The 23,891-nt window shown below is 39.4% G+C and overlaps 2 protein-coding genes across 2 annotated transcripts; one reads left to right on the top strand and one right to left on the bottom strand.

Moving 5' to 3' along the window:
* Window positions 1–697: 697 nt before the first annotated feature.
* Window positions 698–17,413, top strand: LOC115447188 (symplekin). The gene is made up of 13 exons (XM_037437460.1): window positions 698–925; window positions 1,054–1,247; window positions 3,690–3,885; window positions 4,478–4,659; window positions 4,867–6,413; window positions 6,599–6,832; window positions 7,377–7,619; window positions 8,091–8,197; window positions 8,950–9,055; window positions 10,720–10,838; window positions 11,121–11,264; window positions 13,281–13,482; window positions 16,035–17,413. Exons 1-13 carry the CDS (start codon window positions 878–880, stop codon window positions 16,037–16,039), a joined length of 3,327 nt encoding a protein of 1,108 aa, XP_037293357.1. The 5' UTR covers window positions 698–877; the 3' UTR covers window positions 16,040–17,413.
* A 766-nt stretch (window positions 17,414–18,179) lies between these two features.
* LOC119189005 (xanthine dehydrogenase-like) lies at window positions 18,180–23,793 on the bottom strand. The gene is given in 11 exon segments (XM_037437492.1): window positions 18,180–18,286; window positions 19,175–19,288; window positions 19,805–19,994; window positions 20,372–20,487; window positions 20,490–20,552; window positions 20,881–20,971; window positions 20,974–21,221; window positions 21,804–22,049; window positions 22,333–22,528; window positions 22,689–22,872; window positions 23,576–23,793. Coding segments are annotated over 11 exon segments (1,641 nt in total). The 5' UTR covers window positions 23,698–23,793; the 3' UTR covers window positions 18,180–18,215.
* Between the last annotated feature and the right edge of the window lie 98 nt (window positions 23,794–23,891).

Here is a 23,891-nt window from a genome sequence, read left to right as displayed (position 1 = left end):
TACTTATATTGCGTATACACATAATATAAATATTGCTATCCCTCTAGCCTAGGTCTGCCATTAACTTAAGGCGATACCTCAAGGTCCATTTTCAAACTAGAACTGAGAACTAATCACAAACTAGACGTGAATTTAAATTCTTTACTTGCCAATACTTGTTTAGTTACCCAGATTAAAGCCGAAACAAAATGTATGAAAATGGACCTTGAGGTATCGCCTTAACGCTGAAAAACACGGCGAAAATCCTGGACATTTGGGCGAAATAAGGGTTTTTCCTCGGGCACCACTGAAAAAAAAAATTTGGCAACGTGTGCGGGGCACAGGTGGGGGCGTTCGATCATTGACTAATTTGCCGCGCCTTCTTGAATGCGGGTTTAAATACATGATTTTTTAATTTTCGTTTTATCGCTTATCTATAGAAAAAAATGGATTTCCCCTAACAACAAAAAGTGTCCAAAATACAACCAGATACTTTTTAAAGAAATAAATAAAAACATAATAATATTAGAATATGTTTTAATTTTTTTTTATGATATACGTCGACCACAGTAGTGACACGAAAAATTTATATTTTTTTTTACTAACAACACTGAGCTTTACGTCAAAGTAATGTCATATTATAATCCGTCTAAATTTAGTGACATTACAAAATGTTAAACTTCTTTGTCACACAATCTCTCATACAATGTGAATATTGTTGCTGTCACATATTTGATTTGTAACATGTGGCCATCTTAATTTTATTTGTATTATTAGCTTTGGAAACGTTGCGGTAGAAGATGCAATTTAGGGATTTATTTCGTTGTAATTTAACACAAATCTAAGCGAATGTAACAATTTATTTATATTTAATTGTAAGACATTAGAATACACGAAAATGGCGAGCAAGTTTCAACAAAACAGTAATATCGCCGCTCAAAATCAGGTGCGTAGCATACCGTGAAACGCGCCAAGAATTTTTTGAAGAATTATGTATATTTCCCATTTTTCTTGTGTGTTAATAAATGTTTTTATACTACAAACGTGTTTTATTTCACTAATTGCTATTTTCAGCTGGCGCATTGGTTGAATGAGACCGGTATGTCAGATGGGCATAAGAAAGCTGACTTACTTCGGAAATCCATTGAGCTACTGCTGCATCAGTGTTCTCACATGCTGCCCACACACTTGGAGAATGTGCTTAGCTACGTCAGTGATAAATCAACTGATATAAAGAAGCAGGTGGTTGGGTTTATAGAGGAATTAAGGTGAGATAGGTCAAATTAAAACTTGTGGTTGCCTGTTTTGGCTATCATTTGATGGTCAGTCTAGTTCTATATTGATTAGACAATTAGCTCATATTGATGAACACCACAAATGATTTTAACATATTCAATTAAGAATTACAAAGCACTAAATGTCAAATGTCTTGTGATGAAAAGTCACAATATCCAATACTCAGTTACATCGGGTATAATGTTCTCCGAACATAATACTATTTGCTCATCAAATTGATGAACCATTAGATAATTGTAATATTCAAATGTTTATGTAGACTTAGATTTTCCAATGATAAGGTACATCAGGTACACAGGTAAATCAGTCTTAGATAGGAAAAGCTTGACTTCAGATTTTTTTTTATTATAGGCTTACTCTTGTATGTTGGGTTCGGGAAGATACATTATGCCAGCAGAATATACATTGTTACAACTTTTCTAGATATCAAAGTAAATATAGTACAGATAAGAAAGCAAGAAAAAAATGATAACTACTATTCATACATTTTGGGACTAATGATACCAAAACAATTTCATTTGATAAAACACTAATAAACTAAAGATAACATTATAAACGGTATGTTTTCATACAAGCTAAGAAATGTAGCTACTTATTCTGTCAGGGCTGTAGCTAGGGTCAGGTGGCATTGTGGGGCAATGCCCTACCTTAACAATCAACTAATATGAGGTACAGGGTGTAAAAAAAAACCCTTAAGTTCCGAATGAGGTTATTCCGCCCATCAATCCAAACAAATCTGAATTTGATACACTCTGTATAACATACATAACATCACGCATTTTATCCCCGAAGGGGTATGCAGAGGCGCAACTAGGGCACCCACTTTTCGCCAAGTATGTTCCGTCCCATGATGTGATAGGGGGCGAGCCTATCGCCATATCGGGCACAAATTCCAGACTCCGGGCTGATACTGAGCAGAAAAACCCAAATATCACTTTGCCCGACCCGGGATTCGAACCCAGGACCTCAGAGCGCTATTGTACCGGACGTGCAATACAACAACGCCACCGAGGCAGTCCTTAATGCACTCATACGTTAAATAAAATATAGTATAAATATATTGGGAAAAATGTTATTGATACAGGTGGGATGAAATGAGGGGATCATAGTAGTGTTTCATGTAGGCTATTTTGTAGTTGTGATAACCATAAGTGGCAAGGATATGTATGCTGTTGGTGTACCTTACTAAATAAATAAATGTATTTAAGCGAGCGATAGCCTAGTTCGGTGCGGGATGGACTGCCAAGACGAATGTCCGCAGGTTCAAATCCCAAGGGCACACACCTCTGACTTTTCTAAAATCATGTGTGTATTCTTTGTGAATTATCGTTCGCTTTAACGGTGAAGGAAAACATTGTGAGAAAACTTGCACACCTGAGAATTTCTCTATAGGAATTTTCAAAGGTGTGTGAAGTGTACCAATCCGCACTAGGCTAGCGTGGTGGACTAAGGCCTAATCCCTCAGTAGTACAGGAGGCTCGTGCTCAGCAGTGGGCAAGTATATAATACAGGGCTGATATTATTATGATTATTATTATTTATTTATTTATGTAGAAACTAATTATCATCAGAACAATTTGCAGACTGTATTTATGCATATTACCACCTATATGTTATGTTAGGTTCCTTTTTGGAAAATTTTTACCTTTCGCCACTGTTACACATGTGTCCCGGAGGGGTCAGGCAGCATAGGCGCCCGGAGAGGGGTGCAGGTGCGCCCTCTGCGGATCAAATCACAATAAAAATAACTGAATGACAATGGGAACAATCGACCTCAGATTTATCGTGGTTTAGCATATGCAAACACACGCGCGATTTTTCGTTCGGCGCGTCGGACCTGGCTTTTTGAACCTGGGACATCGAGTGTTTTGTACCGCACACTCTATACAACTACAACGCCGACATATTCAATAAAGTTACAACAAACAAAGTAATACAAACACATACATATTTTTCATAATTAATAACAACACATACATATTTTTCTCACAGCCCTGTATGATGCATAATGTCTATAAAAAGCAGGAAAATAGCAGAGAAATGACATATTACACTTCCTTTAATTTCTGGGGCTATGATTGTATATTAATATTCTACAGAGTATATATACGTTATGCCAGAAATTAAAAAATGACTTGATTTTATAGTTTTTCTGGCAATCTTTAGGCGGAATTTACATTCAGGATTAGACTGCATGTGGCTGATTATGAGAATTGATTAATCCTTAATACATTGAATATTTAAAAAAAATCCTCGGCCTAACAAATAAGTTAATTATTAAAAATTATAAAGTATCAAGTGGAATTATTGTTGGACACAAATTAACTTCCTTCGGTACTTTAAAAAATCTCCAATTTTGTGGATACTTAGAAGTGTTTTTGTTTGCCGATTTCATAATAATCATTTTATTCCAGCAAAAACCATCCACAATTTCTTCCAAAAATCATCAGCCAACTCCGGCTCTTGGTGCTGGACAGTGTGATAGCTGTTCAGAAGAGAGCCATCCAGGCAGCCAGTATTGTTTATAGAAATACACTATTATGGATTTGCAAAGAGAATGGAGAGTTGTCCGAGCTGCAGTTTGTTTGGGACAACCTTAAGGAGTTGAAGGTAAATTTATAATCTCAAATTTATATAAGAGCCCTGTATTATATACTGTCCCACTGCTGGGCACGGGCTACTAAGAGAGTTTTAGATCTTAGTCTACCATGCGGGCCTAGTATGGATTAGCTGACTTCACATACCTTCTAAATTCTTCTGGAGAACTCAGGTATGCAGGTTTATTCAAATGTATTCTTTCACTGTTAAAGCAAGTGATAATACACAAAGAATACACACAACTTTTTAAATAGTTTGAGGTGTTGTTCTTGGGTTTTAAATTGTTAAAGAGAATTAAAGTATTTGACAAGGTATATGAACCCAATTTTATAAAAAAAAAATGTATAATCTTATTAATATTATATATAATATGTCAGTTTCTCAAAAAGTTTGAGTTTTCGTTAGAAGTAAACATAGCAATTATTGAACATTTTTGAATGAAAATTTAGGCATATTGCTTGGTTTTGTCTAGGATTATTAACATATTTTGGCAAATTTTTGCCCTGGGAATATAAATAGAGGGCCTTTGTTTACATTTCACAAGTTTTCAGTTAATAGTTCAGATGGCGAGCAGCAGCAGTTATGAATTAAAATTCTGTTACAGTTATTAGTGCTAAACATGATAGATAGTGACAATGAGGGTATCCGTACACACTCAATAAAGTTCCTGGAGGAGGTGGTGCTATTACAGAGCCCCAGTGGCTCTGGTGAGGAAGACTTCTGCCTCGACAACCTGCCGAGCCACCTGCCTTTCATAAACAGACATGCACTTGAAGAGGAGTCTGAGTGAGTTTCCCTGTGATGTAGATTGATATGTTGTGTTGTTACTGTCTTTGTTTTTAGTATTCAATTTTAATTATATTAAGATTTTAACAAGCACTTGGATATTAATATGATTATACCTTTTAACTGAATTATTTTAAATATTAGAAATATGCTTTTTATATTATAAAAGATTATATTAATTATATCTATTGTTTATTTATTTTTCAGACATATCTTTCAGCTACTAGTGAAATTCCACAACTCCCAACACATATCTAGCGTAAACTTGATGGCTTGTATGACCACACTATGCTTACTTGCAAAATTCAGACCCAAATACATGCCCAGAGTCATACAAGCGTTGGGTGACCTCCACACCACCCTGCCTCCAACTTTATCACAATCTCAAGTAAACTCAGTGAGGAAACAGTTGAAAATGTTAATCGTCAACTTAATAAGACATCCTTCTTCAGCGGATATGATTCCCCAGTTAACTCAATTGCTAGCTGATATTGGTATGTCAGCCCAAGAGATCAACAAACTCGTGCCCAAAGACAGAAGGTACAAGAGAGTTGGTGACGTCAAGAATGGTGACACTCCTGCTAAGAGGTTGAGGATTGACTCTCCGCATAGTAATAGCCAGGGAAGCGACAGTAATAGTCGAAGTGACTTTACCTTGTTTGACGATGACAGCAGTCAAGGAGCTTCCAAGTCAGCTCCAATAGTCACTGAAGACACTATTTTCGAAGGCCTAAACAATGTTGATAACGTAGTCAATCTTGTAATGTCGACTTTATTGAACTGTTTACCGACCGAAATGCCAAGCAATTTCGCGAGCCTTTACAATCCGATACCCAACTCAGGCACCAAGGTCCAAAAGCGTCATCTAGCTAAACTAACGTATGCTCTGATCAAAAACGAGCCCGAGGTGCCGCCACAACCGCTGCTGTCTGACATTGCGGCAAAAATACCTTTGCTAAGAGAAGAAGAAGAGAAAATAACCCTTAAGAACGCTGTAGCTAAGTTACAAGAATCAACAAAAGCAGAAAGGCAGAAGGAAAATGCAGTCTCCAAGCTTATGGAGGAGACTAGGCAGGAATATCTTAAAGACGAAGAAAGACGCAATAAAGACAAAGAGAAACCGTCGGTGCCACCAACTCCCACCATTCCGAAGTTAAAACAGAAAGTCAAGTTCCTTAAATTGCAGGAAATAACACGTCCGATACCAAAAGATATAAAAGAGAAGCTTATGCTGCAAGCAGTGGAAAGGATCTTGGGAGCGGAGAAAGAAGCGGCTATAGGGGGTGCGTCGCAAATCCGGGCTAAACTCATAACAATATTCGCATCAAGTTACACGCCAGAGATACGGGAATTGATACTAAATTACATACTAGACGATCCTGTTAATAGAATTGATTTAGCTCTTTCGTGGCTATACGAAGAGTATGCTTTGATGCAAGGTTTTAATCGTCACCCTGTCACCCTACAGCCAAAAATGCATGAAAAACACGACCAGAACTATAACCAATTACTTTGTGCTTTGATTACTCAAATAGCAGAAAGGGGGGATCCTATTATGGAAGCAAGCAAAGACTTGCTACTGAGAAAGGTGTATTCTGAGTGCCCAGTAGTTACTGAAGAGGCAGTGGATTATCTGAAGCATTTGGTCACTGAAGATAAAGTGGCGATGTTGGCATTGGAACTGCTTGAAGAGTTGTGTATTATGAGGCCGCCGCGTGCGCATAAATATGTCACGTCACTCCTGTGTCATGTGTGTAAGTAATAAGTGCTTTTTAACATTTGCTAAGGGATTTTTTTTTTATAGTCTTTTTAGTGTCTTTATTGATAGATTATAAACTAGTTTCACTAGTTGGTTTTGTGTATACGTTTTTGGAAAAAAATTGTTTAATACTAAAATGCTGTAAAGTAGAAGTTTTAATAATTGTATTTTTTTTTCTAGTAAGCGAGAACGAAGAAATCCGCGAGTTTGCGTTGAAGGCCTCCGTAAAGATATACAAGCGGGGCACGGAGTCCGTCCGCCGAGTGATTGAGAAGCAAGCGCTGTTGTACCTCGGTTTTATGTCTCTGCCGATCCCCCCGACCGAGGTGATGCCGCGGCACACCCGCGTGTGGAACGATGACGCTTACAAACTTTGTCTGAATCTAACTATGGCGCTGTTCCCGGAGAATGAAGGTAGTTAATTGTTTATTTTGCATTACAAAAATTGTTTTCTTCTAATTGTGGGTGTAAGGTAATATCGTTTTTTTTTTTATTAGAAATACTGTATATTGCTTTATCGACCACAAAATTGTTAGTATACCTAAGTATACTATTTACGATTCTATTCTCAATCTTAATCCATTTCCGAGAATGAACCAATCAAAATAACTCATTTGTAAGAATGTCAAAAAATACTTTGTTCTGATTGGTCCTTTTTTGAGATAGATAAAAAATAGCTATAGGGATCGTTTATTGAAAATGGCGGATAGTCACTTTTGGGATCAAATTATTTTGTACTTACCCAAATATATTATTGTCGATTTGTTGCACTGTTTGAAAATAGATCAACTAACAAACATACTCTAGATTAATATTGAAATGAGTTCTAAACAAAAACAATTTAACATATTGTGTTATGTAATAATAAATTTATTACTTTTTTGCGAACTTATTTAGCTTCTTTTATTTTCCTTAAAAGTTACATAACAATAATAATTACACTTGGTTCCATTTATAGAGCTGATAGTGGAAGTGGGTCGCGTGTACGGCGCGGCGGGCGCGGAGGCCAAGCGCGTCGTGCTGCGCGCCATCGAGGGGCCGCTGCGGGCGGCGCAGTGGCCGCAGGGGACCCAGGGGCCGCAGGGGACCCAGGGGACCCAGCCCGGGGGCCTGCACCCCGCCTGCCGCGCGCTGCTGCAGCACTGCCCGCGCGGCGCCGAGACCCTGCTCACGCGACTCGTGCACATACTCACGGAGAAAGGTATGTACTATCTTACTAACTATTCAAAAGCAACACCATCGTACACAACGAATAATCAGTTAAGATCAAAGCCCTTAATCCCATTAGATGCGATGGAATCACCGCTGTATTCACAGAAAAGTAATATCGTTTGTTATTAAGAAGCAACATGAAAACATTTTCGAGTCGCTCAACTGATAAAATGCTTCGGATTATAATCAGTGACATCATCGTTTTAATCATAGGTTAAAATATATCATAATGTGATATATTTTTTTTATATTTATTTTATGATATTTTTTTTTGTATTAGGGGTGTTTATGATATTTTTTTTTATATTAGGGGTGTACCCCTAAACCTTGCTAGAAACGACAAAAATAAAAAATATTATACACACTTTGTTGCCTCACTAAAATTTCGTCCATGCCTCTTGGTAGCGCAAATAGAGAAAAAAAACCCTAATAATAATGTAATGCTGTGTAATATGTGCAGCGCCGCCGTCCCCGGAGCTGGTGTCCCGCGTGCGTGAGCTGTACGCCACGCGCGTGTCCGACGTCAGGTTCCTCATACCGGTCCTCACGGGACTCACCAAGAAGGAGGTAAGCATTATACATTTTGACATTGCGTTATTAAAAGAAACCACGTACTCGTCTTCACCTTTGCTAATAATGTGCCAAAAATCATCTATTATTAACGAATATTTACACCAAAAATCCTAGTTTTAGTTTTCTGATTTTTTGATCATTTAGTAGTTTACGGCGATTATGGCGTGTGCGTGAGTGTATTTCTGACTGAAAGTATGATGTTGCTGCAACGAATTCACTTAGAGTAGTAGTACTGACATTAGGGCACCTATAATTGAAATTACTTTTTATTAATATGTATTTAGTTTGAAATTTATACCTTTTTTATTTTACATCTACGGCCTAACTTATTGTAAAGTGTTATTTCTAAGTAGATAAGTATGATGTTTCATTTAGTAACGCAATGTCATAATGACCCTGTATATTTTGATTATTTTACTACATTAGATCTGTTAAGTACAGTATACTCCAAATATAAGACCGGATGAAGTGATGCATCCTTCAGAAATTATCAGAGTTATATCATCTATATTCCTATTATGGAAAGAAATGTGTACACTATAAAAAAAATGAATTTGTGCCCGATATGGCGATAGGCTCGCCCCCTATCACATCATGGGACGGAACATACTTGGCGAAAAGTGGGTGCCCTACTCACGCCTCTGCATACCCCTTCGGGGATAAAATGCGTGATGTTATGTATGTATGTATGTATGTATAAAAAAAATGCTAATGTATCGGTCTGATTTATAAACGTTTTGTTTAAGATACTGGCGGCTCTGCCGAAACTGATAAAGCTCAACCCAGTGGTCGTCAAGGAAGTGTTCAACAAGTTGCTCGGCTTGCAGAATATGCACGAAGAACGGTCACCAGGTAAATGATATGATTTTTATTTGTTTTTAATCTATACTTTTATAGCTCAAGCGTTTGTTTGAACGCGATAATTTCAGGAACTATTGGTTCAGACTGAAAAATTATTTTAGTGTTCGATAGCCCATTTATCGAGGAAGGCGATTTTGAATAATACAGGACTTGGTATTTGTTTAAATTAGAGGCCGATCAAGTATTACGTAACGCAATTTTTGAAGATTTTTGAACCTCCCCCATGTTACGCGCCGTAACGTACGCCGTAACTGTAAAAGTTATGTAACTCTAAAATTAGCGCCGCCGTCCCCACTCAAAAAGTTATGTAACTTTAAAATTAGGCTGGTTGATTTTCCTGCGTGCCCTTGCTCTACACCTGGTTACGAAGTTGAACAATCTGCTCATCACGTACTTTGGGAGTGTGGTCTCTGGCATGAAGAGCGCAACATCATGTTAAACAGTATGCAAATAACATCTAGGGTTGTATGTTATGGACCTTGTTAAGACTAGACGGAATTTCCGTGCTTTCCGGCGTTTTTGCCATGCCTATTGCAATCAAATCTAGCAGCTCATGTGATAGGACCCTTTCATTTAATTTTATCCGTGGTGCTTTATAACTAGCTTATCTAGTTGTAAACGTCCCTATGCTTGAGTTTAAATCGCCTCCTTACATCATGATTTTGTCACCCGCATTGCTCTGGAGGGAAGTGGACAATTAATATTTCCAACTCCTTCCTATCTTTCTATTTGATTAATTTCGTTGTGGGATAATGGCATATTAGTTTTCCCTGAGACTCGCCGAGCTTCACTGCTCGGTGTCATAAAATGCGTGCCACTGCTGATCCTGGTTTACAGGAGTTGTAGTGGTGGGTGTGAGGGCGGGTAAGTCTCTAACTCTAAAATTACATTTTTTTTTCGCAAAATACCTTTGTTATTGTTTTTAAATAAAAATACATTGTTACGTAACTCGTTGTACGAATCCCCCCTCCCGCCCCTGTAACGTATCGTGACGTTTAACAAGATCTCCCTCCCCTACAAATTGTGTTACGTAATACTTGAACGGCCCCTTATAGAGTGGTTACTAACATTTCGCCAATCTTTGGTTATTATCTGAAAAAGGAATATACATACAGAATTTTAACGAGGATTCTTATTGAAAACATAAACGTTATAAAGTTTATTGCCTTATATCCTTGTTGTGTTAAATTTCGTTTCGAATATATTGAAAAGTTATGACTACAATATCAAAAGTACAGTCTCATAAACTAATTTTAAATTTCCAGATCCTGCAGTATGTGAGTATTAGTATTAAAATGTATCTGAACATACGGGTCTTATATACATATGTCGCTTATATTAGGCATTGCTAGAAATTTTGCTATAATAGAGACACTATGTTATAATGAGCAATTTGATTTTCATTGTTTTTATATCGACTTTTATTTTGATCATTCATAATAATGTATACGTATAAATACATTTTAAGCGCTTTCCTCTATTTTCTGGCGATATTAAGTGGACTTAAATGTATTTTATTGAATATATTTTACCCGTATTTGAAAGATATTCCCGAGTTTAATTGTTTTTGTGACCATCATATTAAATGTTTGTTTTGTCTTTCTATCTCTTGTTCAATTCTGTTTTTTTCTTTTTTATTTTCTCATTGTTTGCAGTCTCACCGACGGATTTGCTGGTCGCGTTGCACCTCATCGACCCTGGCACTGCGGACCTCAAGTACATCATCAAGGCTACTGCAATGTGCTTCGCTGAAAAACAGACTTATACGCAGGACGTAAGATTCTATATTGTATATCTACAAACGAATAACACTTGATAAGTTAAACGGGCATGGCAAACTGGCTGTGACGGGCACTGCAGATGATAGTAAGTGGAGTAGGGTTCGGATAGACTGGCGAGATATGATTACCCCTTGCCAGACGACATAATTATGTCGGCCTGTTTGCAAAAGAAATCTATTCGTAAACATATATCTATAAAAATAGGCTATAAATATATCAGGCGAGCTGTGACTCGATTCGAGTCGACGCTAGCCTTTTATAAACGTATGTTTTAGGTACTGTCAGCAGTCTTGCAGCGGCTGTGCGAAGAGCCCGAGATCCCGGTGCTGATGATGCGGACGGTACTGCAAGCTCTTACACTCTATCCCAGCATGGCACCACTCGTTTTGAATATACTGCAGTTGCTTATTGAGAAAGAGGTAAATTATTGTTCTTATTGGTGGTTCTTTAATGGAAGCCCAAAAGTCTGGCTTGTCCAAAAAATATATAATTAAGTACAATAAATTAAAAATGGAACAATAACCATATTTTTACGGTAAATTGACGAATATTTTTTTCTAATAAAAACTCACTCTCATAGATAGAATACGGCTACAATTCTACTACACATTTATAGATATAGTAAGTGTCTATAGCAATCAATACTGAAAAATAATCCAGACTTTTGCCTGCATAGATAATGTATAAAATTCAGCATTGCCAAGTGTTTAAACTAACTTCTGTTATAGTGGAATTTATTAATATTCCTTACTTATTTAAACGAATAATCAAATTATTATAATGAATATCTAATGTTTTTAGTATTAACATAATTATTTTACTTTGCATTATAATTTTACGTAAATTTTTTGGCACATTTTCAGCATAAATTTTGTTTCGGAACTGGCAACACCAGTTATTTGTTTTGATTGAGCCGTTGACAGATTTTTAAGAGTGTGTTTAGGTTTATTTTATTTATTTAAAATTAGTGAAATTATAGCTCGTGATGGTTTAAAGTGTGTGAAAAGTTTACATCGGTGAGAATAGCCGAATTTGTGAGGTTATCACGCAAATCAAAAACTTTAGTCTAGCTGGCGAGAGGTGCGAAATGTACGGCTGACTTCAAGAAACTTATAAGATATTTACATCAGTATCCAAAACTAATTGGCGTGTTGGATGCTCCCATGCTTACCTTAGTTGTATTGTTGATGTTAAACATATTTCTCCAACAAGACAAGTTTTTGGAATACGTCTGCTTGAAAATTATCCATTTAACCGGTGCTGGCCTGAAATATAATTCACATCAACTTTATTGTGAATGCATTTAATTTTATAATTTCGGTGAACAGCGAAGTGTAACCTCATCTCGTCAATTAAGTAGGTACAGTGTGTGACGAAATTTCTAAAAAAATATACGCATCGACACTCGAGAGTAATCGTAGTGATTTTACTTTTAATGAAAATAGTTGATAATTTGTTTGTTATTTAACACCACAAGAACTTCCTCGTATAGGTTGCTATGGGTCAAAATCGTCTTTATATAAAAGTGTATGTAAGAAGCCTCCTTAGACGGGTAAAGTGATATTGGATATTTTATTTTCTAACACAAATTTTATATGAAAACGAAGACGCGATCTTTTTTTTGTGCTGCTTTGGTCTGCTCATACCCAAAACAGTGGGCATCTCTGAGTGTACATAATTCCCTTTTAAGCTCGTACAGATTTTTGAGTTGGCTTTTTTTTAATTAATATAATGAAATTTTGTATCCAGGGTCCGTTCATTTATGAAAACATAATAAAAAAAAAATCTTAATGTGAAAATCCACAAACACCAATTAACATTGTGTATAAATTTCACACACCTAGATTTTAAGCTGGAAATTGTTGATGCAAAAAGTAATAATTCAAGCCATGTAATATATAATATCCTTGCTAGAAATGGGGTCCTGTCACTGAGATTTATCTCTTAGCACTAGAAATGTATATACTTTGTTACATAATATAAAACAAAGTTCTTTGCTGTATATGTCTTTTTTTTCTTTAAATCAAGCACAATAAAGTGCCTGCACCTGATGCTAAGCGTGATGTCATACAGATAGATAATGTTGATTGGCTACAGATGCCTATTTTATGTCATTTGATAAAATCATGCCCGCCTACTGAGATGCTTCTTCATGCTATGGTGGAAGGAACCTATTCCAAACAAAATATTCCAAAGCCTGATGGTGCAGCAATGAAGTGTTGGTGAACCTATTGGTTCTGTCTGTCTGCTAAGCGTGATGAACTTAAAAAGTATTGAATAGATTTTGTGGAATTTTAGTATGGATATAGTTTGAGATTTTAGGAGGGGTGTAGATTATTTTATATCCCAGAGAGTCATATAAAGGGACCATTATCCCGGAAAAACTATAAACACGGGAGCGAAGCACGTGTCAATAACCAGAATATATGTTGCAGGTGTGGCAGAACAAGGTGGCGTGGGAGGGCTGGGTGAAGTGCTGCGTGAGGCTGCTGCCGGCGGCCGTGAGCGGCGTCGCGCGCCTGCCGCCCGCCGCGCTCGGCGCCGTGCGCGCCGCGCCTGCGCTGTGCGCCGCGCTGCGCCCGCACATCGCGCTCTCCCCAGCCGCCGCACCTCGCGCACGCGCTCGCACACCTCACGGTAGTACACACTACACACTACACACTACACACTACACACACTGCTGCCGCCCGCCGCGCTCGGCGCCGTGCGCGCCGCGCCTGCGCTGTGCGCCGCGCTGCGCCCACATCGCGCTCTCCTGCTGCCGCACCTCGCGCAAGCGCTCGCACACCTCACGGTAGTACACACTACACACTACACACTACACACTACACACACTGCTGCCGCCCGCCGCGCTCGGCGCCGTGCGCGCCGCGCCTGCGCTGTGCGCCGCGCTGCGCCCGCACATCGCGCTCCTGCCGCCGCACCTCGCGCACGCGCTCGCACACCTCACGGTAGTACACACTACACACTACACACACTGCTGCCGCCCGCCGCGCTCGGCGCCGTGCGCGCCGCGCCTGCGCTGTGCGCCGCGCTGCGCCCGCACATCGCGCTCCTGCCGCCGCACCTCGCGCACGCGCTCGCACACCTCACGGTAGTACACACTACACACTACACACTACACACTACACACACTGCTGCCGCCCGCCGCGCTGGCGCCGTGCGCGCCGCGCCTGCGCTGTGCGCCGCGCTGCGCCCGCACATCGCGCTCCTGCCGCCGCACCTCGCGCACGCGCTCGCACACCCTCACGGTAGTACACACTACACACTACACACTACACACTACACACACTGCTGCCGCCCGCCGCGCTCGGCGCCGTGCGCGCCGCGCCTGCGCTGTGCGCCGCGCTGCGCCCGCACATCGCGCTCCTGCCGCCGCACTCGCGCACGCGCTCGCACACCTCACGGTAGTACACACTACACACTACACACTACACACTACACACACTGCTGCCGCCCGCCGCGCTTTCGGCGCTGCGCGCCGCGCCTGCGCTGTGCGCCGCGCTGCGCCCGCACATCGCGCTCCTGCCGCCGCACCTCGCGCACGCGCTCGCACACCTCACGGTAGTACACACTACACACTACACACTACACACTACACACACTGCTGCCGCCCGCCGCGCTCGGCGTCGTGCGCCGCGCGCCTGCGCTGTGCGCCGCGCTGCGCCCGCACATCGCGCTCCTGCCGCCGCACCTCGCGCACGCGCTCGCACACCTCACGGTAGTACACACTACACACTACACACTACACACTACACACACTGCTGCCGCCCGCCGCGCTGGCATGTGCGCGCCGCGCCTGCGCTGTGCGCCGCGCTGCGCCCGCACATCGCGCTCCTGCCGCCGCACCTCGCGCACGCGCTCGCACACCTCACGGTAGTACACACTACACACTACACACTACACACTACACACACTGCTGCCGCCCGCCGCGCTCGGCGCCGTGCGCGCCGCGCCTGCGCTGTGCGCCGCGCTGCGCCCGCACATCGCGCTCCTGCCGCCGCACCTCGCGCACGCGCTCGCACACCTCACGGTAGTACACACTACACACTACACACTACACACTACACACACTGCTGCCGCCCGCCGCGCTCGGCGCCGTGCGCGCCGCGCCTGCGCTGTGCGCCGCGCTGCGCCCGCACATCGCGCTCCTGCCGCCGCACCTCGCGCACGCGCTCGCACACCTCACGGTAGTACACACTACACACTACACACTACACACTACACACACTGCTGCCGCCCGCTGCGCTGGCGCCGTGCGCGCCGCGCCTGCGCTGTGCGCCGCGCTGCGCCCGCACATCGCGCTCCTGCCGCCGCACTCGCGCACGCGCTCGCACACCTCACGGTAGTACACACTACACACTACACACTACACACTACACACACTGCTGCCGCCCGCCGCGCTCGGCGCCGTGCGCGCCGCGCCTGCGCTGTGCGCCGCGCTGCGCCCGCACATCGCGCTCCTGCCGCCGCACCTCGCGCACGCGCTCGCACACCTCACGGTAGTACACACTACACACTACACACACTGCTACCGGCGGCACACACACACACTCACTACCAACCGCAATCCCTTCTCATCCTTGCTATTTCACAATTCTACACCCTAAAATCCGCCATGTAAATTAAAATACATTGTGTTTGATTAGGCAAAGGTACCAAAGATGATGGCGGAGGGGGGCTGGTTTATGATTTTGTGGAATTTCAACGATATAGGGAACAGGAGGTCTGAACAGTGATTATGCTCTGCAATCATTTTTAGAATATTGTTGAGCTGACACGAAGCGTAGATAAAATTGCTGCAACACTTTTACACATTATAGCATGGAAGCAATCTAACACAAACATTTAATAGTAATAAATACTCCAGTATAATTTACACGAATAGCTACTGCTTTTATATCGCAAATACATACGTGCGTAGTGTAACCACCCTGAGATCCCGGGTTGGAATCCCAGCTCAGACAAAAATGATATTGAGTTTTTTATACCAATATCAACCCAAAGTCTGTAATTTGAGTCCAATATAACGATAGGCTCGCCCCCTATCACATCATGAGACGGAATGCACAAGCGAAAAATGTGCTATACTTACACCTCCGCTTATCCTTCGAGAAATACGGCATATGTGTGTGTATAGTTTACAGATTAGATAATATATTCTAATATTATTTTTTTGTTATGAACAGCCTGAACAACAATATGCGTCCCCGACTCCTGGTTCGATGCCAGTTCCGGCGCCAGTTCCAGCTCCCAATCCTGTGGAACCGCTTCCCCCAGGAATGGAATGATCAACCTCAGACATTCTTTTAACCGATACTTACTTTAAATGTTTTTATATGAAATTAATGTATATTTTTTGCTTATTCCGGGTATTCTGAAGCCATGTGGTAGACCCTACTTTCAATAAAATCACCTCTGCGTCGTATCGAATTGAACTATCTTACTTATAAACTTGTCTTAGCGTTAAGAGGTGGCTAAGAATTGCTTAAATAGCTGTCAAAAATCACCGGTTTCCTACTTTAAACCTTATTAAGAGGCAAGATTGCCGGTTTTGACTTCAGCTGATTTAGTAAATTTGTGTTTTAACTAAGCATAGCTTTGATAATTTTCTATAAGTAAGACTGTATAAGTTTATTAATTGAATGGGGTTTTTGATAAATGCTTGTCGCAGGATACCTGGCTTAATTTAAAAACATAACATTGCTGAAGTAAACTTCTGTTTTCTGGTTAGTAAAATTTAAATGTAAGATTACTTCAATTATCACAGACTTGATGTTTATTAGTAATTCAAATATATGATTTGTCGAAACTTAAGATATGATTATGATTTATTTAGCACATGTAAAAATATTAAAAAAAATATATGTTCTTGCGCACTTCACTGCGCTTGTCACTGTGACAAAAGATGTCTCATAACGGCCAGTAACTACGCTGGATACAATGTCCTTTAAACCGGAACACAATAGAGCATACGTTATTGATTGTGAGTAAAAGTACGCACTTCTCGACTACACCCGTATACTGCGAAAAACGTTGGTGGGCAAGGTACGCTATCTCCATAGACAAGTTTGATGTTAACCGCTTGTATAATCGAGAGCTGCAATTCCTGATGTTTTACTAATAGATTTTCGTTTTAAATATTGTTACTGGCAAAAGGAATTCGTTTATTAATAGAGGTCGTGTTTATGGCAACGTTTAATTTTTTTTTACTTTTTGTAGCACCCTGTAGTTAACACTGCCTTGTGGTCAGCCTAGATGTAGGTCGTCGAAGACCTGGGTTTAATTTAATGTCGAGGTGAATATTTACAAATAGTATTCATTCTAAAAACATTTGACATGTAAAGTGATACCTCTAAAATAGATTTAGGTTGATCCCCCATTATAATAATATATAAAACAGAACGAATGAAAGAAACACTCATGCCATCGGGGTGTCGTGTGGCCACTTATTTTTCTGGTTGTCTTCAATGTATTGTTAAGTTTCATTATACAAATAGTTCTTGTAAATACAGTCGATTTATGTGTATTAACTATATTAGATTGAAATAAAAATTCGCGAAACGTATTTGCTGTTTTATTTGTGCTATTTCTGTTTATTTTTCTGATTATGTATCCTTTTAATAATAATAATAATAAAACCTTTATTTGGCACAACAGTAAACGACAACATAATATTATTCACATGCTAAAATTGTTTGTGCTTAAACAGAATTTTTAAACTTTAATTAACAGGGGGCCCCAAACTAGGCGATGCCTGTATCTTGGAGACCAGAACAGTTTTACATCTTAGTTTAGTCTTTATATTAGTTTCTATTACAGTATTTTTAATTATATTTATCAATATAAATAAATATATTATTAAGTTTAGTAACAAATCTATAAATTATATTCTAACTTATGTACTAAATAATATTATTATGTGCTCAACTTTGTATTGACAGTAATATATAATATAATTTTATATGTATGTTTATATAAATAAAATACTACAAATATCTATATATATTTTGGTGAATAAAAGTTTATATTTTTTCATCAGAATATTTATTCAATAAAAACATCTTGGAAATATATTTTTACATATAAATGTATATTAATGTACGCTCAACCTCAAATTAATGTATTCATAAGTCGAAAGGAAGCTATTCCATGCTAATTTCCTTGTAATACATACATTTGATCTTTATCTACTTATTCATAAATTTGAGGCTGACTATAGTTTACAATATAACAATGTATTGGTAACAATGTATTCTAAGGTATTAAATTTATAACCATTTATTTTTCAACACACTAAAAATAAAATATAAAACCGTTCCATATGTTTATTTTCTTCAGTTCCCTTTGTAGTTATAACTATTACCTGTCTAAGATAGTTTAAATTTATCATATTTAATAGATAGCGCTTTCATGATGTTGTCTACGGTCAACGGCGTATCTGAAAATAACATTCATACAATATAACATTTTAATCAAATGACATCAACACGCAATTTACTATCAAGGGTAGGCTATATCAGGGAAAACGAGCACTTCTGTTTTTCCGCTTGAAATATGTACTAGTGTCATACTCAGCAATTGGTATGACAATTTGATGAGATTTTTTTAGGGCTAGTTAAACCCCTCCGAACTGTATTATACCAGCATCGTAAAGTAACCATACAGCGCCTGATGGTAAGTAGAGTAGGGTCCAGATAGAGTGTCGACTGACGAGTTGGCTTACCCTTGCCAATCGACACAAAATTATACCGGTCTGTATTACATTAATTTATGGAGATTCCATTTCCTATGCTGGTAGCGCGTCTATGATTTTTCCGGTATTGTAGGTCTCTTGACAATGTAGAGATATTGTCAATGTTTGCTGAACAAGAGATTGAATATATAAAGTCCCATAGTCTACAATGCTTTGTGATTTATAAAGGTATAAATATGTAAATATTGATATATCGTTGGTATAGATTTCAGAGTTTAAAATATATTACCTACTAGGTATCCGACGCTCAGTTAAACATATCTACCTACAGCACCTAAGTTAGATACAAATGCCATATAGTCTGCCTTTCGTAAGTCATTATATTTTCTTATAATTATTTTGTTTTATATAGTCAGTGCTTAGCTAAAGTTACTAACAATGATTATATCAACATAGGATTGCTAACTAAAATAATATTCTGTATTTTGTAAATTATTTTGTTGTTCAAATAAAAAATTAACAGCTATATCCACTGGTTTAAATGACTACCCTATATCTATTAAGCCTTTAACTTGTCTGTTTGTTTGGTTTCCAGGGCACTAAACTCAATAATGATGATTTTATAGTCCTTACCAATATGCAGCCACTCGGTGTCGTTGTATCCGAACTCCTTGCGCGCCTCGAGGATCGCTTTCCGCAGCGCGTGTGACACCCCCACCGCTAGCGTCAACGCGGGCTCACCAGTCGCTGGAAGGAATCTATACTATTATACAAAGATGAAAATATTGTTTGTTTAAACGCGCTAATTTCGGGAACTACTGGTTGGTTTTACGCAACAATCATCTATGGCAGAATTGTTCCTCTTAAAAAGTTCTAAAAATATATTATAAAACAAACTTCCCACCCTGCCTGTCTAAACGCGAAAAACTTAAAAATTATTCAACGGATTTCGATGAAATTTGGTATAAAGATAGTTTGAGACCCTGGAAGGGGATACAGACTACTTTCTATCCCGGAAAATATATGGCGGGACTTTTTATCCCAGAACGCGGGCGAAGCTGCGAGTAATGTTTAATATGGTGGCCGGCCATAAATTAATGACGACGAATCGTTGCTATTGCGGCAGTAGGTATTTATTCTACTTAAAAAATATATTTCATCGTTCACTCATTCACTGACATTCATATAAAAGCATAATTTCGTACAATTTGGATATTTGATAGTTCTCACTAAACAACATACTTAATATTTTTATTTACCTACCTTTTGACCTCAAAACACCAGCAGGATTTGGTGCATTTCTTCTAAAATACACCCTGAAGTCCACAGGAATATCTTTGGCACAAGGAGGCTTGTATGTCCAAGTTCTGTTGGTCAGCAGATTGCCCGTAGAATCGTAGATCAGATTCTCAGATGTCCACAAACCGACGCCCATTATGAAGGCGCCTTCGATCTGGAAGTATATAAGTCAACCATAGTTTATAAACGACCAAAAAAAAAAATGCTTAAGGTAGGCAAAGGTCGGTTAAAAGCCTCCACAACTCTTAGTAATAAGTGAAGCGGCTTCCAGATGGAATATCTGTCGTTTTTCAAGACTGGATTTAAATAATTAATTCGATTGTCGAGAGATAATCATCTCGTTGGCCGCAGCCATGGAGCGGCAGTGGCGTAAGGTATTGCATAGTCTTAATCGCCGACCTTCTCTTTGCTCCAGAAGAATAGAAACGGTGGTCAGGCGGAGCGGCATAACCTGAGTACCTACTTATGCAATAAATAATAAAAGTATAGACATACATCTTATGTGGGAAGTTATTATAGCGTTAGCATCACCTGTCCAACATCAATCTCTGGATTTAAGCTGATCCCCGTGTCTTCTAGCAGATCAACTCTGGTGAGGATGTGGTTTCCAGTGAGAACGTCTAGTTCCACTTCTGATACGCATACTCATATACGTCGTAGTCTACTAGTCCATCGAGAGGAGACGTCATGTGTGATGCTTGTAAGTTTATTCCTAGAAAAGAAAGAATTTTTGAAGCTTATTTACCTGTAAATTTTAATAATTAAAAGAAAATAATTTACTGATAAGTCTAAATAAACTACACTTAAAATTAGGACACAGAATGTTGAATTATAAAATATTAATATAATTTAAATTTCATGATGTCCAATTATTACATTAGCTATGAAAACCAAAACAATAAATTTTGTACAGTAATTCTTGACAGTAGAAATATCAAGCAGAATAGAATATTGCGACAGCGTTTATTCTATGACAGACTCTCGAGTATAACAGATCTACTCCTGCACCTAGTAACTGATATAAGACAACTTTACCATACCTTTATTAAAAGCAGCCTTAACGACCTCCTCCCAAGTGGGCTCGGTCAGATCCTTTTTAACATCTTCGAATCTCCTCAGCAGTTCTTTTACAAAGCCTTGACAGTAGCGTAGGCTACGAGGTCACTCGTCATACTGCCATTAGTAACCATCGTGTTTGGAGAAACAAAGCTGTCACTGCCATGCACCACGACTTTATTAAGTGGTATGTTGAGAGTATAAGCACAGACTTGGGCAACTTTGGTGTTGATTCCTTGTCCTACTTCGATACCACCTTGAGATATAGCTACCGTACCGTCTGCGTGGTACACAGATACTGTTACAGGGAAGTTCCAGGAGTATTCTGAAGATTTAAAAGCATTTTGTTCATAATTTTAGAGGCCAAAGTATCGCAGATATAGTCTTTGCTCAGAAATTTACCAACTTCAGCGACTTCAGTAACTAAAATATAAAATTTTCGACATCGTAGCGCCTAAGGGCGTTGATAATTATTAGAAATACATAATAAAGATTTCCACCTCCACCGTAGACCAAATGTTCCTATTTAATAAATTTCTTTGCGTGTTATTTAAACAGTTGTATATCCAGAGTTGGAAGAGAAAAATTACAAAAATGCGTGCCATCAACCTTTTAGATTAAAACAAAATAACTAGAAAAGATTATCGAGTATAATATCATATATTATCATTAGGGATTCTTTACAATGTCTGAGTAAACGCCAATCGTTAAATATAATATCTGCGTAAATAGAAAAGTCATGTTACCAAATAAAGGTAAACAAAAGAGTGTACGCCGTATTAACTGTCTTATACTATTTAGTACTATTCAGTATTCTGTGCTTATATCTATTTTAACTAGGTACTTGGCAGATAACATTAACTTGAACATTGTAAAATAGGCCCTAAAATAAATAAATTTTACTTACTTAAAGGCCATGCCATAGCCGATAGACTCAATGCCTTCTTCTTCCAAGCATTCTCACTATTAAATTTATCTATAGCAGTTTTCCTGTTGACATAATCAATCTCTTCTTTGAATGTGGAGATCATGTCCTTAACTACGCTAACTGGTGTCGCAATATTGGCTGTTCTGACGTCAGCCGAGTCTTTGCCAGTCGCGTTTGCTATGTGCTCCATGATTTGTTCTGCTATCGCAACGCCTTCTGTTGTGCCTATTTGAGAAATTTGAAATAAAGCAGTTGTTTTTATAGCAGACAAATAAAATCAGTAGAGCAGCAGATCGGTCTCTTTTAAGGGAACAGTATTATAATCGGAAGCGTGGAAAATTATTTCCATTCCATTTTATTGTAGTCTGTTGGCAAGTACAGTTCAATCTAAATATTATGTGTAATTTTAATCAACGAAATACTAAATTTCTCATAGAATACCTGACTATTTGCAATTATTCTCACCTTTAGGTGATGGGAAATATTAATAAAGTTAGTTAATGTTTACCTGGTCCCCTACACCAAGTGGCTCCAGCCATATCAGTGAGAACACTGTAACCCTTGACGTTCCAAGTAGAACTGTCGTATAGATTAGTCATAGAGTTCCCTAGCTCGCTAGTTGATGTATCGTTGTAGTTGTATCCGCAGTCTGAATAGTATTGTACGTCTAGGTACTGGATCACACCGTCGTCGTTGACGCCGGCCTGGAATATCAGGATTTTATTTAGTATGTCGATTTCACTCGATTTATACTTAAGAGACTATCGCTATTAACACATTCCAATGCATAGTATACACAGGGTTTTAAACGAATAATTCAACCAGGTAAAACCTACAGCGGTACATGAAATCACATTATATTACCTCATAATAGCACTCGCACTGCTGTCTTTTGCCGAGCGCCGTCATGTTGGTCGTAAGTGGCATGACAAGCATCGCGCTACGGTTCAGCTTGTGAGCAACTAGTGCGCACGCACACGCCGCCATTGACGAGCGCGACGCCTTTGCACCGTACGCGCCGCCGAGCCGCGGCACTACCACTATTACCCTGGACAATCATATTGATATCGGGTATACTGTAAAAACTACATGTTTGCACATATAATTAGTAGGTACTTTATTAATATTATATACTAGCTTAAGCCTGCGGCACCGCTCTCGTGAAAAACTTTTTCCGGGATAAAAAGTAGCCTATAGAACTTAGGGAGAATGTAGCTTCCTATTAGTGAAAAAAAAAACAAAATCGGTTTAGTTATTCATGAGTTTAGCGTGTTCTAACAAACAACAACTTTTCAGCTTTATATATTAGGTATTGGGTATGCTATGTACCTTTATTCAAGCTCTGATCTTTGATAATTCCTCTTATTTTGTTGATAAGGGGACAGTAATCAATTAGCAAGAGCAGACTTAGTTAAACCCACATAGTGGTGGGTCCAGCGAATGGGACATTCACCGAATCGGTACAAAAAAAACACACACAGATAATGTCCAATCCAAATCTAATATAGAAATCGTACGTCGTGTATCTGCCAAACTGCCTACCAAATTTGTCTGAATTGGTTCAGGACACATGTTTTGGAATATAGTGTAGTTTAGTAAATTCTTAAATGTATTTCTTGGTTGCATTCTGTTTTTTGTCTGTTACTAAATAAATAAATTACCATGAGAGCTTCCCATTAATCCACAAAACACAAGCAGTTGTTTCAATTTCTAACACGTCGTGAAAGTTGTCAAATGTACTTTACACTTACTCATTTTCATTTATATTTAAGGCCCGCGCTACAGCCACATTGACGATGTCCATCCACTGCGTAGCGGCTCTGACCACCAGCGCAGTGGAGGAATAGGTGACGGTACAGCATTGCGTCTCCATCGTGAAGTGATACTGGGAAGGCACCGTGAAACTGCCCTTGATCACGTGCTTTATGTCTACACCTCTTCTTGTTGGAGTGTATGTTACATCTTCACGAACCTATAATTAAATCAAATAATATTACTTGACTAACGTGTACCTATAGTAGATCAAAGTAAAGGTACCATTACAGTGTAGGTGCACGAGCTGCTAGT

This window comes from Manduca sexta, chromosome 11, assembly GCF_014839805.1.
Source record: "Manduca sexta isolate Smith_Timp_Sample1 chromosome 11, JHU_Msex_v1.0, whole genome shotgun sequence".
In the NCBI taxonomy this organism is placed as follows: domain Eukaryota; kingdom Metazoa; phylum Arthropoda; class Insecta; order Lepidoptera; family Sphingidae; genus Manduca; species Manduca sexta.
The sequence above is the reverse complement of the archived record's forward strand: the minus strand, read 5'-3'. Positions and strand labels throughout refer to the sequence as shown.